The 16,933-nt window shown below is 50.9% G+C and overlaps 1 protein-coding gene across 1 annotated transcript in view; it reads left to right on the plus strand.

Moving 5' to 3' along the window:
• Capn9 (calpain 9) overlaps positions 1-16,933 on the plus strand; it is a 37,547-nt gene that overhangs the window by 11,466 nt on the left and 9,148 nt on the right. Inside the window, exons 5-14 of the mRNA XM_087181885.1 lie at positions 636-804; positions 1,823-1,906; positions 3,912-3,997; positions 5,172-5,249; positions 7,721-7,881; positions 8,828-8,985; positions 9,124-9,332; positions 11,782-11,818; positions 13,497-13,577; positions 15,660-15,717. Of these exons, the coding sequence (XP_087038011.1) occupies positions 636-804; positions 1,823-1,906; positions 3,912-3,997; positions 5,172-5,249; positions 7,721-7,881; positions 8,828-8,985; positions 9,124-9,332; positions 11,782-11,818; positions 13,497-13,577; positions 15,660-15,717 (1,121 nt within the window). The remainder of the gene's footprint in view (positions 1-635; positions 805-1,822; positions 1,907-3,911; positions 3,998-5,171; positions 5,250-7,720; positions 7,882-8,827; positions 8,986-9,123; positions 9,333-11,781; positions 11,819-13,496; positions 13,578-15,659; positions 15,718-16,933) is intronic.

The raw sequence follows: 16,933 nt of genomic DNA on the forward strand, positions 1-16,933 counted from the left end.
TGCAAACGTTCTCCCAGAATGGAACTGGTTTGTAAGTCGGGGACCCGCTGTTTATCACAAATGTTTGAACTGAACTCAGCAAGGTAGGCGAAATGTGGTGCCGGCCTCAGGCAGAGGTGCAAGGCCTTTAAATATCAAGGCCGAAGAAATCATGCGCTTCTCATGCTCGTGTTGATAAAGTTGTTTCTCACAGAGGTACAGGCAGGTAATCCTGATGGAATTATACCCGGGCCAAATGAAATATCAGGTCAGTGAATGTCGAGGTGGGTGGTTTTCTCACCATTGGCATTGAAGGTAACAGACAGGCAAGCTGGGGGGCATGTGTGCTGGCCCACATGGAGATTGAGTTGAGTCGGAGACACCAGCACGGACTACACTGCATCTAACAGAGATGGTCATACAGAGGGGTGTGTGTGTGACTCTGGGCTCTGCACACGCTCGTCCCCTTGCTTTGTCCGTGGAGAGGACTCAGAAGTAATGACAACCCCCGGCAGCAGCCACATCTGCCCGGCCACCCAGGGAGAACCCTGCCCTGTACCACCTCAACCACTGCCACCTGAAGAGCCCACAGGAGCCCCTGCACCCTGCTCCCCTCCTCCATCCAACTCCATTATCTCCTCCTTGCCACCCTGCAGGCTGAATGGGAGCTATGAGGCACTGAAGGGGGGCAGCACCATCGAGGCCATGGAGGACTTCACCGGTGGTGTGGCTGAGATTTTCCACACCAGAGAGGCACCGAAGGATTTCTACCAGATTCTGGAGAAGGCGCTGAGGCGTGGCTCCCTGCTAGGCTCCTCCATGGATGTAAGTTGCTGGTGGGCTCCACTCTGGGTGTTGCAGGGACCCTGATGGGGGGCGGGGGGGCTCTAGAGGAGAGCGGGACTGTCATGGGGGTTTTATTTCTTAAGGTAAAACATAAGTTTTTGTTTAATGTTTTCCTAAAAGGTAAGATACTTGCTATCAAGGGCTGGGGATTTAGCTCAGTGGTTTCTCTACCTGTTGCGCAAGCACAAGGAACCAAGTTCGATCCCCGGTACCAAAAAAAAAAAAAAAACATACTTGCTATCAGGTGAAACATATTTGTCTTCCCCCTGCTCCCCTCCAAGATTTCCTGCACCTTCCCGACCCCATCTGGTTAGGACAAAGGGACTGTCATTTACACCTCTGCTCACACACGCACCACACACACACTGGGAGAAGCTGCCTGAACTTCACTGGAAGGGATCTTACCATATAGTTTGGTTTTTTTGTTTGTTTTCTTTTTTGGTACTGGGGATCGAACTCAGGTCCTTGCACTACCATATAGTTTTTTGATGGACATCTAACAGTATGTTAAAAATTTTCTCTATGCATACAAACACTCACAGGTATAATCGTATCTCATCCATCCAAAGTTTCTTCTTGGATTAACCTTGGGGATCTACTTTTTTGCTGATGAACTATCATTTCCTCTTCAAGTTCACATCTGTGGCACAGTCACGTGTCCGTGTTGTGTGCCTCCCAGCATCCTCTTGGTAAATGCAATTGTGTCTCCTGCCTCATGCTATACTATGTGGTGGTGATGGTCAGGTTTTCTTTGGGAAGAAAAGAGTACTTCCTGCCTGCTGTCCCCCTTCTGGAAGAGATGGGGACTGGCTTGTGTCACTAATGAGCATGTTAGCTGTGTCCTATGTTCCTAATTCACGCAGCCCATACACATGGCCAGCGCCTTGGAGAACAGAGTGGACAGTGGCCAGGACGGCTGAGCATGGGCCTGGGGCTGGCCTGGTAGGGAAGGCTCAGCTTAGACAGTGGGCCTGACACTGCTCTTGTCCTGTTCTAGATCAGAAATGCTGCAGAATCTGAAGCCCGTACACCTTTTGGTCTAATTAAGGGCCATGCCTACACCGTGACTGGAATTGATCAGGTAAGGACAGAACCTCATCGGAAGTTTCAGGGAAGGACAGGACAGTGGTCCTTTCTCAGGCCCTGCAGTTTAAACCACCTTTCAGATGTTGCAGAGACTGTCTCCCTGAGAGAGAGTAGGGTGGGACTCAAAACAAAACAGGGCTGAGAGGAGAGCCAAGGTGATTCCTCCCCAACACCGTACTTGTTCTGCAGGTGTGCAAGCCTGGGCTTTGCTAGTCTGTTTGGGGGTCTTTTATTTCATTTTCTTCTATTCTTTCCCAATTTCATATAGTTCTAAATTTCTAAAATTATATATAATTTGCGTATACTTTTTATATATAATAAAATGCCACTTATTATAAGGAGTTGGCTTGTGTGATTATGGAGGCTGAGAGGTCCCATATCTGCCATCTGCAGTCTGGAGCCCCAGGAGTGCCCATGCTTAGTTCTAGTCTGAGTCTGAAGCAAGGTCTGAGAGCAGAGAAAGCAGTGGTGTAAGTCCTGGTCCCAGAGCATGAGCCCACACAGTTGGCAGAGAGCAGTTCACCCCCTCTGCCTTCTGATCTGCTCAGATCTGTGCAGAGGGCTGTAACCCACCCACACTGGGAGGGCCCTCCGCTCTGCTCATTAAACTTTATCTTATCCAGAAACATTTGCACAGATACAATCAGAGCAACCTTTATGCAAATATCTGGGCACCCAATGGCCCAGTAAAGGTGACACTTGAAACTGACCATCCCAAGTCCCATCCTCTGCAGCTGTAGCCCAGGTTGGACTGATCCTGGGCATCCAAACCCCATGAAACATCACCCCACTTGTAGTGAACAGTTAGCCTGGAGGAGGGTCCCCAAGGGACATGTCTGAAGAGGATACAGGCTCCTAGGGCTGATGACATGCTGAGTGACAGATTCCAAGGGAGTCCAGGGCAGGAGGGGCGCTCCTCCTTCCTCCTCTCTGCTGTCAGGTCTGAGAAGCAGTCAGACTCTTTGGGACTCTCCAGCACTTCAGCTTTTGTGCTCGTTCCTTCCATCTCTTTCCTGTCCTTGGATGTCCTGATGCTTGCCCACTTGAGTGGCACATGGTTTTTAGGTCATATCTTCGAAATATCGTTGCACGTATAGAGACCTCTTGCTCCCCAACCCCCACCCCAGTCCTCTTGATCCTGCTTTCTCTCTACCTGCCAGGAGGGTGCCAGTCCTAGGACATTTTAGACCAATGACCTTCTTACAAGACGGGCCACAAGCCACACCTCCCACTCTGCCAAGTTTATGCTACTTGAATTGGTCCTGCTCATCAGAATACAATTCATGTCAAGTGCATGAGGATGCCGCCCTCTCATAGCTGAAGTTTCTGGTTGCTTGATGAACAAAAGCCTGTTTCTCTCAATCTTCCTCCTCTAGCTTTTCCCAGTTGCCTCCTCCCTCCTTCTGCCCCTGTGCCCTCAAAGCCTGAGGGCCTGGCTGAATTGCCACTTTGCTAGCTCAAGAGTTGTCAGTGTAGGCACCCTCACATGACCCTAGATAGAGCACAGAACATGTGATTTAGAAGGCGGAATCTTTGGTTTGTAGTTATGTTTAAATTCCCAGCCTGTGAGATTATGCTCCTACACCCACCTGGGAGCAGACAGCGGTTTCCCTGAGCACCTCTGGGGACCACTCTGACTATCCTGTGCCACATGTCGAGGTACCAGGGATGAACAGAACTTAGAGGTTCCAGGGGATCCTGGTCTAGAGGAAAAACTCCTTTTGAAAGTGGACCAATTTCTTGTTAATTACAATCTTTTTCCCAGATGTGGCATAACCATTCTGTGTGATGATTAATTTGACATCACAGGCAATGCTAACAACTGTTTTCAGTAGGAATTTGAAAATTCCAGGGGCTGGTTAAGAATCGACGGGTTTTTGTGTACTTCAGTGTGTTTCAGCCAGCCCCGCAGGGAGATGGACCCCTGAGATCACTGAGGAATAGAGCCAAACCTCTGTGACTTTGTCTCTTCACGTTTCCCTGTTGCTTTTCCATTCTAGGTAAATTTCCGAGGCCAGAAAACTGAGCTCATCCGAGTCCGGAACCCTTGGGGCCAGGTGGAGTGGAATGGGTCCTGGAGCGACAGGTCAGTGGCCAGGCCCCATCTCACATGGGTTCCAGGATGTATGGGTGGAGGCTGGCTGTGACTGTGAAAGAGGAGTAGCTTGTCCCCAGTGACCCCAGCCTTTATCCTGGGTCCTCTCCTGCCCCAGGGCAGACATCTTCTTCAGCCCCTGGGCCCTCCAGTGGGCAAACTTGGTTCCCAAGAAAGCTTTCTACAGCAGCCCTTTGAATGCCTTCTTGTATTTGTGTGTATGAGTGGATGGATGCTTTCCCATCTCTGGGGATATTTTATTCCTCCTCGGTGCCGGGAAGGACTCTAGCTCCAGTAGGAGCAGCCTCAGTAAGCAGTGTGTGGGGTACAGTGGTGATGTTTGGGGGAAGGAGGGAATCCCTGAAATACTTCCAAGCAGCTAATTATTGGGCTTTCTGTGGGGGTCACTGACCACTGGCCGAGGCCCCATGAGCCAGCAGAGAAACAGAGGAAGAGGAAACTCACACATTGCTGACAGCCGGGGTTCTTTATTAGGCCCCCAAGTATGAGGGAAGGCCTGCTTCTTCTCCAGTATGGAAAGTGGCTCAGTGACTGGCAATGGGAAGCCACTGTCACCCAGTGACACTGTCACTGTCACCTCTGCCCTCTCAGAGCCCAGAGGCACTGGTGGAGAGGGACTCAGACCAGACACTGTCACAGGAAGGAAGAGTTGGTCTCCCCCTTCTGGCAGAAGTGGAAAGAGCAGAGATTTATGGAAACCAGAGCTAATAGGACTGCCCTGGGTCACAGGTGGCAGATACCCTCATTTACTGAAAGCAATGTATAAAAGGAAAACAGACATTTTTACTTTCTCCTGGAATTCACACTGAGGGAGAAATAAAGAAAGTGCATTTTGACCATGAGTCCAGACTGGCCTGAAGTTTCCCTCCCCATCCCAGCATTCACCTCCTTGCAGTTATCCCTCAATGATCTACTCAGGAGGCTCACATGGTCCTGGGAATTGTCCATGGGCAGCTCTTGGAGATTCTCTCTCTGACCAGCCCTTGCCTTGGGGCCAGTGGCCTGCCAGCTTGAGTCCTTGGGCACATCCTGGGGCCCAGTGAGGAGGTGCTGGGCAGGACATTCTCCCCCTGTGTGACACTCGGGGGACCCTGGGAGGAGTGGCTCCACCCCACAGCTGAACTCCAACTCTCTTTGCTCCCAGCTCTCCTGAATGGGGCTCCGTGGACCTCGATGAACAGAAGCGCTTGTGTCACTCTGCTCTTGACGACGGGGAGTTCTGGTACTGTGCTCTCCCATTTCTGTACAACTTGTGACTGGCGTGAGCTATAGGGGATGTGAAGAGCACACACCTGCTTCTTTCTCTCCTTCCTTTTCTCCTTCCTTCCTCCTATTTCTCTCCTTCCTTCCTGTCTCACCCCTCATAAGCACCCAGGCTGGCAGGGAATTAGATCTCAGTGATGTCTGGAGGACCCTCTCATCTCTGGTTTGCTTATGAGTCTCCAGGGAGGTCATACCACCCAGAGACCACCCAGCAGAGTTCCAGGCAGCCCACCCACATCTTTTGTCACTCTCTGTGCCATCCAGGCTGCTCAGTGAATGTGGAAACTGGCATCCCCGATGCCCACCCCATTTCCTCCCCTGTGAGCTTGATGATGGGGCCTCGAAGGCAGCGTGTCCAAAAGTCTAGATGTCTGGGGGCAGGAGGGAGATCATCCTTGCTCTGGGCTTTCCATGGGGTTGAATCTCTTTGCTTGAGTGGATGTTTCTAGTGGCCCTTCATCTTCAAAATCTTTCAGTTTTCCATCTCCCTATTCAGTGTCCAGAGGCAGCACCTCCTCCAGCCCTCCCATTGCCCATGTATGGTTTTGAACTCTGTCTCCTTTCCTGCCCTGCAGTCCATCAGCTCCTTCCTGGGCTCACCTCCTCGGTACATCTACTCAGTTCCCCAAGCAGCACCAAGGCACAGGAATAGTCCAGCTTCTCCCTCTCCCTGATGGCCTCATCAGGCATTGGGTCAGTCTCCCTCACTTCCATGGTATCCAAGTGTGTTCATGCTGCTGTAACAGAATACCGTGGCCCAGGGCTTCTAAGTGACAGAAATGTAGTCCTCACAGATCTGAAGGCAGATCTGGTGTCTGGTGAGACCCGCCTGCTTCAACTTCACAGGTGGAAGGGCCCAGGGAGCTCTTTGGAGCCTCCTGAGGGCACTAATCCTACCTAAGAGGGCACCACCCTCATGACCCAACCACCTCCCAAAGCTTCACCTCCTCACATTATCACACATTGCATTTCAACATGTGAATTCAGACTATAGCAACAGAACATGCATTTATCACAGGTTCTTTGTTTTGGGGGGGGGGCGGGGTTTGCCACCAGAGTGGCCTCCAGCCTGCTGGGTGGCCTGGTGCAGGTCACGGCCTCTCCTCTCAGTCAATAGCAATGACACACTGGTACCTCACTTCTGGGGCTGCTCATGGCTCTGCCCTGGTGCCTCCTCCTCCCCGACCTCTTGGCATCAGGCCAAGGGCTCAGTGCATAGATTCCCCACCTTGCTACCCACTCACACTTGTTGCGTGACCTCCCTGTGTCCAGACTCTAAAGACCCTCTTTACACTGACAATCTCAGCTTCTCTCATCAGCACCTTTCTCTAGGACTCCAGAGTCAAACACCCACCACCTGTGCTGCATCTCCCCAAGTGCTCAGCAGACATCGCAGAGGAGCGCTCCACCCCTATACCCTGAGCCTTCTCCTGACTACACCAGCACCTTCCTTCCACACTCTCTCTCCCCACACCCAACCCCTCAGCCAACCTGTCAGCAGCTCTAGGATCCATCTTCAGTTTTTCTCAAATCTGGCTACTGCTCATATTCCCAGGCTGGACTGAATGACACCCATCCCTCCATTCCCTGCATAATAAGCTGACTTCCTGCTAGCCAGGTCACCTTCCAGTGGCTCCCATTTTCTCAGTCAAAGCCACCCCCTTCTGTCTACCCCACTCACCATTCCTCTGGATCTTGTCCCTGACTGATACATAACTGGCCTTGTGGCTTCCTTGGCCTTCCTGGTGAGCCATGAGCACATCAAGCACCCCTTCACCCGGAGACCTCACTCTCTCTGCACCAGGACCCCAGAGAACCTCTCAGTCCATCAGCCTGTTTTAGATCATGTGTTAGCTTTTTTGTCACCGTGACCAGATACCTGAGAAAACAATTTAAAGGAGAAGAGGTTTAATTTGGCTCATGGTTCAGGGGATTCAGTCCAAGGTCAGCTGGCTCCAAGGCAGGAACATCATGGCAGAAGGGCTGATGGAAGAAACCGGCTCAACCCAGGGCCTCCAGGAAACAGGGGAGGCAGGGGAAGAGCCCAACAGGAAAGGGCCAGGGGCCAGTTATAGTCCCCAAGGCCACACCTCCACAGCACGCCAGATACACTCAGAAATGCACCTTACGAATCTCCTAGGTGGCTCCCAAGCCAGTCAAATTGACAAACATGACAGATCTTCATAGGCTTCCACACGCAATGCCTGGCCAGCATCTGTCCTGGTAACACTCGCCTTCCAGCCCAACTTTTTCTCTGTGGCCCTTATCACTTCCCATCAAGTTGCGCATTTACCTTTTCCCACCTTTTAAAATCTTTATTTTACCTTTCTGTGATATATTCCATGGGGACAGGAATTGGATGGCTGACGGAGAGGACAGATGGTGTCATAGCCATCATCTCCTGCACACTGACACTCCATCTTGCTGCAGGATGTCATTTAAGGATTTCAAGACCCACTTTGACAAAGTGGAGATTTGCAACCTCACACCTGATGCCCTGGAGGAGGACACTCTCCACAGATGGAAGGTGACAATCCACCAAGGAAGCTGGGTTCGGGGCTCCACAGCAGGGGGCTGCCGGAACTTCCTGGGTAGGTGGCTCCCTGTCATTCCTGGTGCCATTCCCAAGTGTCCAGCCCAGCCCAGGACATCAAAGGTCAGGGCCAGGACTCTTGAGAAAGCCTGAATTGTGGAGCTGGACTACAGGATTCAGGGATGACTGGAGAAATAAACTATAGAGGCTTAATAGGAAGCTGATAAGAATTTTGAAAGGGAACTCCACTTTACAACTTGGGTTATTTACCTTTTGGGTTGTTACAAGTATAGGAAACAGAAGTCACAAGTCATACCTGATTAATTGTCCCACACAACTGAAAAGTTCAGAGGACAAGTAGCACAGGCTTTGGGCACGGTTCTATTAGAGCTCTGGCTCCATTTGTTTGTCATCTTCTGCTCTCCCTTCCTCCTGTGTTGACTTCATCCCCAGTTAGGCCTGCTTTGTAAACATGGGAGAGGTGCCACCCACACTTAGACCTTCCTGAACCCTCTCCACACCCATAACAAGAGCTTGTACGGTCGACATGCAGAACACCTGACTTCCTCCCACTGGAAAGTCCAGTGTTGCCTGGTGAATGCTGTGAGCTGAGTGTCTTTGTTCCAGTTCTGGGTGGCGAAAGGGACAGTTATAGACCAGAATTCATTCTTGTATCTGGGAGTAAGGTCCAATCTACTCAAACGACTCACAACACAAGCTCGCTACCTTTTCCTCTGAAATGCCAAGTAAAAAAATAAGACAGAACAGACCTAAGCAAACCAGACCCAGGAGGATGTCTTTTGGAAGGAGGTGGAAATGAAGAGGGGACACCAACCAGAGTGATTAGAACAGGGAGAGAAAAAAATTTTCTCAGGTTGGGAAGACCTGGTGGGATGGGTAGAGTGGGGTGTGTGTGTGTGTGTGTGTGTGTGTGTGTGTGTGTGTGTGTGTTCTTTGTACGTTTAAGGAAGTGACATAACTCACCCACTTCTTTCCCATGGCAGATACATTTTGGACCAATCCACAGATACAGCTGTCCCTGACAGAGCAGGACGAGGAGCAGGAAGGATGTACTTTCCTTGTAGCTCTGATGCAGAAAGATCGGCGGAAACTGAAGAGGCGCGGTGCTGACATGCTGACCATAGGCTACGCTATCTACCAGGTAGGGGACGAAAGTCCACTCAGAGCGCACTCTGAGCTCCCAGGTACTTGATTGCATGCCTAAGGTCTACATCCAGTCCCTGACTGTGTCTGAGGAGCCAAGAGCTGCAGCCCCTAGAGCACCCTGCTTCCACCACAGAGCCCTGAGGAGCATGGACACCTGAGCAGAGACTTCTTCAGGTACCACGCTTCCCTGGCCAGAAGCAAGACCTTCATCAACCTGAGGGAAGTCTCTGACCGCTTCCGGCTGCCCCCGGGGGAGTACATCCTGATCCCCAGCACCTTCGAGCCCCATCAGGAGGCTGACTTTTGTCTGAGGATCTTTTCAGAGAAGAAGGCCGTCACCAGGTGAGGAAAGGGAGCAAACTCCAGGACCCTCCTCCTGAGAGGTGCACATGAGAGGCCACCTGGGACTCCAGCCCCATCTCACCTTTGCCACTGTGCCCTGTGAAACATTCAAAAAGCTCCACACATCTTCCTGTAGCTCTGGGTTTCTCACCTTTAGGCAAACTGCTAAAGATTTGCCAGCCCAACTGCTCCCAGAATCATGTTCACAGGGCTCTGTTTTCCAGACCTTGTCACCAGGACACTTCACCAGGAAACTTCTGGGGGTGGGGGGCACATTGTTTTAGTCACTTTCCTCATCTCTGAGACACAATACCTGACACCACGTCTTTAGGGAGCAAGGGTTGATTTTGACTCACAGTTCCAGAAGTTCCAGTCCATGGTTGGCAGGCTCCACAGCAGAAACAATATGGTACAAGAGCAAGGGCGTGGCCAAAGAAAGATTATCACATCATAGCAGCCCGAAGCAGAGAAAGAAGGGAGGAGCCTGGGAGAGAGACAGACCTTCCTAAGTCATGCCTCCCTACTGACCTCTTCCAAACAGGCCCCACCTCCCAACAGCAGACCCACCAATGAGTACAGCACCTGCCTGATCCAATCACCCTTCAAAAGGCCTGCCTCTGAGCACATGAGAGTTTGGGGGGAAAATCCAGATCCAAAAGTGCATTTAGGGATGCTAGACTTATTTCTGTGCTTGTGATGACTGCAGGTTTAGAGAGTGACATGTCCTTTCAGCTCCTTTACATGAATGCTGATGGCCTGGACCACTTCACACTCCCACACTCTACCCCTGCTCACTCCAAGAGTCATAAAATCCTTCTGTATCTGTATCTTCCTCCTCTTCCTCCTTGTCCTCCTCCTCCTCCTCCTCTTCCTCTTCGGCTGGCCTTGAACTTGCAGCAATCCTCCTGCCTCAGCCTCCCAAGGGCTGAGACTACAGGTGTGCACTACCACACCCGACTGTATCTGTTACTTCTAAGGAAGACTTTCCCTTGCTGCCTTTCGACATTGGTTGCTCTGTGGCAGAGGGGAAATGATTCAAGACATAAAATCTGTTTCTTTACCCAATGAAGCTATTCTAAAAATTGTAGACAATAGCCAGGACTGGTTCTGTATTTTTGCTATGCAAATCCCCAAGGGGGAGCAACCTGCACAGAGTTGGCAAGAGATCCAGCTGTAACACACAGCCCACCCTGGTTTGCTGCTGCTCAGCGAGCACAGGTGGTGGATGGCTGCACGGAGAAGACCCTCAATCCCAAAGCCCAGCCATGCTAATGACAAGAGGCCTGGTTCTTTCTCTCGGCTAAACAGAAGCAGTAATTAACTTTTTAAGTCTTAGAGAATTTTAGAAGGATTCTGTTGCATGCACCTAGGGATAAGGAGACCAGGGAGAACTGCCTGGCTCAATCTTTTCTTTTTTTTGTACCAGGGATCCAACTTAGGACCTTGCACTTGCCTTGCAGGCGTGGTGCCACTGAGCTAAATCCCCAGTCCAGGCTCAATCTTAATGTTTACTTTGTTTGTTTGTATTGCCTTTGAATTTTTCATTTTTTCTTTGGGAATGCCTCAGGTTTTACCCTATAAGATTGCATTCCTCCAGGGCCAGGGATTTAGCTCAGTGGTTCCTTCGCCTGCCAAGCACAAGGTCCTGAGTTCGATCCCTGGTACCAAAAAAAAAAAAAAGATTGCATTCCTTCAGATGTTTTCATTGTCAACAAAAGTTGAAGCCTGCTGCTGTCCAAATACTGGGGCTCCCCTAAATATGCGAACAGAAAAATTAAGAGTTTCCATCATTTTTCCTCTTTTCCCCAAACATGAGCCTACAAACACACAGCCCCTAGTGGGAGGGTGAGGGGTGTGGCTTGCAGCTTCAAGGTTTTGTTGTTGATTGTTTCTTTCTTTCTTTTGTTTGGGGCATTTTTTTTTTTTTTTTGGTCCCAACTCCATGACTCTGTAATCTTTTTAATTCCTCCACCCGTGATAAAGTCCGGGTGGGCTGAGTGATGTCTGAGCCCTGTGAAGCTCCCTTGGGGATACCTTGATGGGACAGGTGTGGGGTGAGGCTGTCCTCCCTGGGACTTCTTGGAGGATCCCCACTCAGTGGCCTCATTAACATGCAAGGGGAGATAGGGAGCATCCTCTGGTTTGCTTTTTTTTGTTTCCAGAAGTCTAGGGTTTGCAGGTTCTAGTTGGGTAAGGGCTGCCCCATCTCCTCTGGCTTCCTTGCCAGCCAGGTCTGAGTGGCTGGGCAGGTGTCAAGGTGTGGGATCTGCAAATTCCCAAAAGGTTAAGGAGTACTGAAGGGAGCGAGTGTCAAGGCCTTGAGTCTGCAAACCCCAGGAAAGGTGAGGGGCACTGAGCAAGCAGGGTCCCCCCAGGAAGAGCCTTCCATGGCTCGAGCCTTGGTGAGAAGTTGCTCCCCACCTGAGGAGGTGTGTTTTCCATCCTGCAGGGACCTGGATGGAACCACAGACATCCACCTCCTCGAGGTGAGTCTTCTGCCCTGGTGGGGAGAATGGGACTTGGGCAAAGGCCCTGGAACCCTCCCTCCCGACCATGGTGCCCCTCAAAGCTCAAGGTCAGGAAATGGAGCTTGCGCTTGGGTTAGCAGCTGTGGTTCCAGCCCTGGATTCCAAGGTCTGTGCTTCGAGTCCCTCACAGCCCACAGGCTGCAGCAGGGCTGAGGCAGGGGCTTGGCGTAAAGTTCTGCATGTCGCCCTCTGCCTCTGGGCCTCCACCTCCACCTCAGAGGTGCCTGCTGCTTGTGGAGGGAACAGAATCACTTTTAAACATACTTTATTTTAGAAAAATAATCAACAAAAGGAAAGGAATGAGGCAGGTAGATTCTTTTTCGGTAAGTTCAAGGGACCCCCCCTGTGCTGTTGCTTTGGGGCAGAGGGGCCGATTTCATTTCGTCCCAGGGCTGAGAGCCCTTCAGGAGGCTCAAAGGTCTCCACTGGCTGGAGCTGCGGTTCTGGCTGCCACCCATCACCATGAATGAACAAGGAAACCAAAACCTCCCCAGATGTGCGTTGTCTCCCAGTTGTCTCCTGGGCAGCAGGCCCAGTGCCTGCTGTACAGACAGATTCCTGCCTTCCAAAGGTCCACTGCCTGCCCAACAGAGGTCAGAGCAGTAACTGCCATCCAAGGTCAGGGCAGGATAGAAGCATGGCAGCCCCAAGCCAGCCAACAGGCAGGGTCAGGCTTCCTTTACTTCCTCCCATGCTAACAGAAACTTATGGAAGCTGCCAGTTGGCATAGAGCCCCTTCTCTGGTCCCAACAGACCAACCCAGATAGGGTCAGTCATGCTGATATTTATGTTACTACATCAAAACTAAGCTGTTCATGTGCCTTCTGCAACACCAGGAGAGAGATGACACCCAGACCCCATGCAGGCCAGCTCTAGCCAGGAGGGGAGAAAACCTTCTGTTATAACCTCCACAAGTAAGGTTGATGGCAGTACCTGGAGCTACCCAAACACTTTGCTCTGCTTTTTTTTAAAATGATACTGGGGATTGACCCCAGGGCCTTTGCACTGAACTACATCCCCAGCTTTTTTTTTTTTTTTTTTTTTTTTTGTAGCAGGGATCAAACTCACCTCCTTGCACTTGCAAGACAAGAGGCAGAACCACTGAGCTAAATCCCCGGCCCTTCATAACCAGCTTTTTTTAAAAAAAATTTTTGTGACACAGTCTCATTAAACTGTCCAGGCTGGACTATAACTTGGGATCTTCCTGCCTCTGCCTCCCAAAGTGCTTGGATTACAGGACTGCATCTCCATGTCTGGTTTACCGGTCCATTTTCATATCATGCTATTTCTGGACCTGCTCAAGCTGCCTGTAAAGTCTGACTGTTCCGCCAGCCCAGCCGGGAGGCTGTGTTTACAGATGGGAGCTGCCTAATTTCTGAGTCACTGATGAAAGCCAGTTAGGCCTTTAGACCCTCTTTGAGGACAGTCTGTCCCTTGAGACTGGGAGTCCAGCTGAGCCAGTCCTTTAGGATCTGGTTCTGAAGAGCCTCTCACGGCCTCCAGACTCTGCCTCCCCACTCCCATGTTGACACATGTCTGGGCACAGTTCCAGCCGTCCCTCGGGGGCAGCACCTTGACGTGTCTGTGGGGAAGCGAATGCCAGGTCTCTTCCTGTGGCCTTTTGGTTATGTTTCAGCCTCTGCAGCCGACTCCCCCTGAGCAGGAGACAGAGGAGGAGCAGCAGTTCCGGGCCCTGTTCCAGGCCATCGCTGGTGAGGTAGGGGCCTGCCTTGGTCTTCTCTAGCTGGAGACATCAGTTCTGGTCTCGGAGGCCTGGTCTCAGCTTGTCCATAGCATCTCTCACCAGTGCACCTCTGCTGACAGGGTGATGGAGCCCAAAGTACTCAGAGCTCCCCAGAAGCTTCTCGAAGCAGATCAGGGACAGCCTTGAAGACGTGGCTCCTCTGAACTCTGCCCAGAAATTGCTGCTGTTAAGATGTGCTCTCACCAGGTGTGGCAGTACATGCCCGTAATCCCAACACTCTGGGAAGCTGAGGCAGGAGGATTGCAGTGAGACTAGCCTGGGAAACTTACCAAGACCCTCCCTATCTTAAAGTAAACATAGAAAAAGGGATGGAGATGTAGCTCAGGGTGAGGGGCCTGGGGTCAATCCCCAGTAACACACAAACCAATGCCCTCTCACTCCATGATGCCCAGGGAGGCCCCATTCCACTATACACTTGGCACCCCAGAAGGAGTCCCGGGGGCAGTGAGTGCTCAGGGTCAGATGTGGGCCACTGAGGAGGGACAGAGCCCCAGGCCCCACTTCCTGTCCTTGGCCCCCCACCCATTCCCACTTCTCCGTGGCTCAGCCCCATTGTCAGGCCTGGAACTCCTGGAGAACTGGGCGAAGCTTCACACACTCAGGTGTCCACCCTCTGCCAGACGCTGCCTCATACCATCGAGTCACCACGCTGAAGGAGCTGATGGACTGACTCAGGTGGCTGAGTGCCTAGAGGTGGAAGATGCTGCCCGGGGCTGAAGCCTACACCCAGGGAGCATCTGATGGTGACTTCACAGGCCCTGCAATGAACCAGCAGGGCAGGGGCCTGGGGCCACAAGCTGGGCTGGAGAAGGGGCCGTGTGCCCAGCTTTACCACAGTGGGAGAGTGACTGCCTCTCCCGATAGGGCAGAGTGGGTCTCAGTAGGGTGTAAGAGAGGGGAGAGAACCCCAGTGTCAGGTGTGTTCAGAGAATGCTGGAGGAGGCTGATCCTGGAGGTGTCAGGGTCAGAGCCAGCATGGTGGGCTCTAAGTTTCACAGGAGGTACATGGGGTCGGATTTGCCCTGCAGGAGTCTCAGTGTCTTCTGGATGACCCAGCACACAGCTCCATCTCTCCCCTCATTCAGTGTGAGCACAGCCTGGCTGCATCTGCACCTTCTTGCTTTTTCTTTTTTGCAATATTAGGCACTGAACCAAGGCCCCTTGCACTGAGCTACATTCCTGCCCTTTGTTATTTTGAGACAGAGTCTTGCTAAGTTGCCCAGGCTGGGCTTGAGCTTGGAATCTTCCCCCCTCAGCCTCCCAGAGTACTAGAATTATAAGCCTGCACCACCACTCCTGGCTGTGCTCATTTTCTTACCAGTGCCAACCCTGAATCCTCAGGCCTGGGGGCTTAAGGGGCAGAACTCCTGGCATATGTGAAAATAATTCCAAGGTATTATGTCCCACGCTGCAGGTTCAAGCCCTGGACAAATGATCCAATGGCATGACTGCCTACATTCATGAAAACCACCGGGGCAACTTGAAAAACTGCAGGCTCTACTCCTGCAAGTCTGGGGCAAAACCCAAGACTGCATTTCCAACAGGGTTTGCTGCAGGATGCAAGATTTACTGTACTGCCTGGATTGGTGGCTCTGAAATTCACCCGTAGGGGTTTTAAAATCATCAGTGAGCCATATTTCAGGGTCTTCCAATGTAATGGTGCCTGGGGTAAGCCCCAGAAGTGGGGTTTCTTTAGAGCTGTCCAGGCAGTGCCGCTGGGGAGAGGCTTGGAGGCTCACACCAGTGCTGCCAAATTCCTCTGGCATTTTAAGTCTTGTGAGGTCACCAGGAGCTATTTGCAGAGTATTTCTCCTCTGCAGGAAAGTTGGGCATCACGTCTCCTGCCAGGGTCTTTCCGGGCTTGGCTGTGCCTCCCTAAGAAGCCAATGGGCAGTAGCCATGAGGAGATGGACACAGTTGCATGCAGCAGAGTCTTGGGGCTAATCCAACACCTGAGCCGAGTAGAGCTCAGGACTCATGGAAACGCAACAGGAGCTGCTGGGGTGTAAGGCGCTATTGTCTCCACTTCCACAGGACATGGAGGTGACTGCAGAGGAGCTCGAATATGTTTTAAATACCGTGCTGCAAAAGAGTAAGTGCCATACCCATCAGGGACCAAGTGACCACACTGGCCTGTCCCTCCAGCTCCCGGGCTCCTTGCTCCTCCCCAGGACCTGTATCCTGGGCTGACTTTAAGGAAGCTTTACAAATAGCTGGCACTGTTGATTTCCTGGTAGTAAAAATTATGCTAGTCCAGCTGTGCTTTGTGCCTTATGCCTGTAATCCCAGAATTCTGGGAGGCTGAGACAGAAGGACCACAGGTTCGATCCTAGCCTGGGCAACTTAGAGAAATCCTGTCTCAAAAAATTAAAAAAAATAAAATTAAGATGAGAATGTAGCTCAGTGCATAGGCCCTGGGTTAAATCCCCAGTACCGCACGCACATGTGCACATGCGCGCACGCGCGCGCACACACACACATACACACATACTATATTACAGTAGAAAATTCTAAAAAAAGGCAGAAAAGAATAATGACAAAGAGGAAAATCACTGATTGCCTCACCACCCATAAATAACCACTGTGAACATGTGTGTGTGTGTGTGTGTGTTTGCGTGTGTGTATGCATGAGTGTCTATGTTGTATGTGTAGTCCCTGTATATATACAGAATCCATTTCAGGACAGTTTTGTCACTCCAAAAATAATTCCTTATTTCCCCCTTCCTCCTTCCATGGCCCCTAACAACCACTAGTCTACTGTCTGTCTTTATGGATTTGCCTTCTCTGGACAATTCACATAAAAGGAATCTGGGAATCATCTACTCCCAGACTTGTAGGAATAGAGCCTGCAGTTTTTCCACAGCACAATGTGTTTGAGATTCATTGATGTTGTGCAGTGTGTTGGGCTTCATTCCCTTTTATGGCTGAGTAATATTCCATTGTAAAATAGGGTCCATTGGATGGACCCTGTATTTATTTATTTATTTATTTATTTATTTATTTATTTATTTATTTGCCCATCCACAGATTTTTAGGTAATGAGCTATGCTTCTGTGAACATTTCTGCACCAGTTCTTTGGGTGGCATGTGTTTTCATTTATCTATAGATCAAGAGAGTTGTTGGATTCCATGCTAACTCTGTGCCTCATGTTTTAAGGAATCACCCAATTGTTTTCCAAAGGGGCTGTCTACATTTCTACCAGCAGAGTATCAGTGTTCAAATTTCCCCAATGCTTTTAAGTCCTGCCTTAAACTTTACTTTAATGAGCAGGTCATTAGACATGCTTCCAGATCCCTAAGGATTATGT

This window comes from Heterocephalus glaber, unplaced genomic scaffold (assembly GCF_053883595.1).
Source record: "Heterocephalus glaber isolate CG9 unplaced genomic scaffold, H.glaber_assembly_v1.0 deba00001472, whole genome shotgun sequence".
NCBI classification, from domain to species: Eukaryota; Metazoa; Chordata; class Mammalia; order Rodentia; family Bathyergidae; genus Heterocephalus; species Heterocephalus glaber.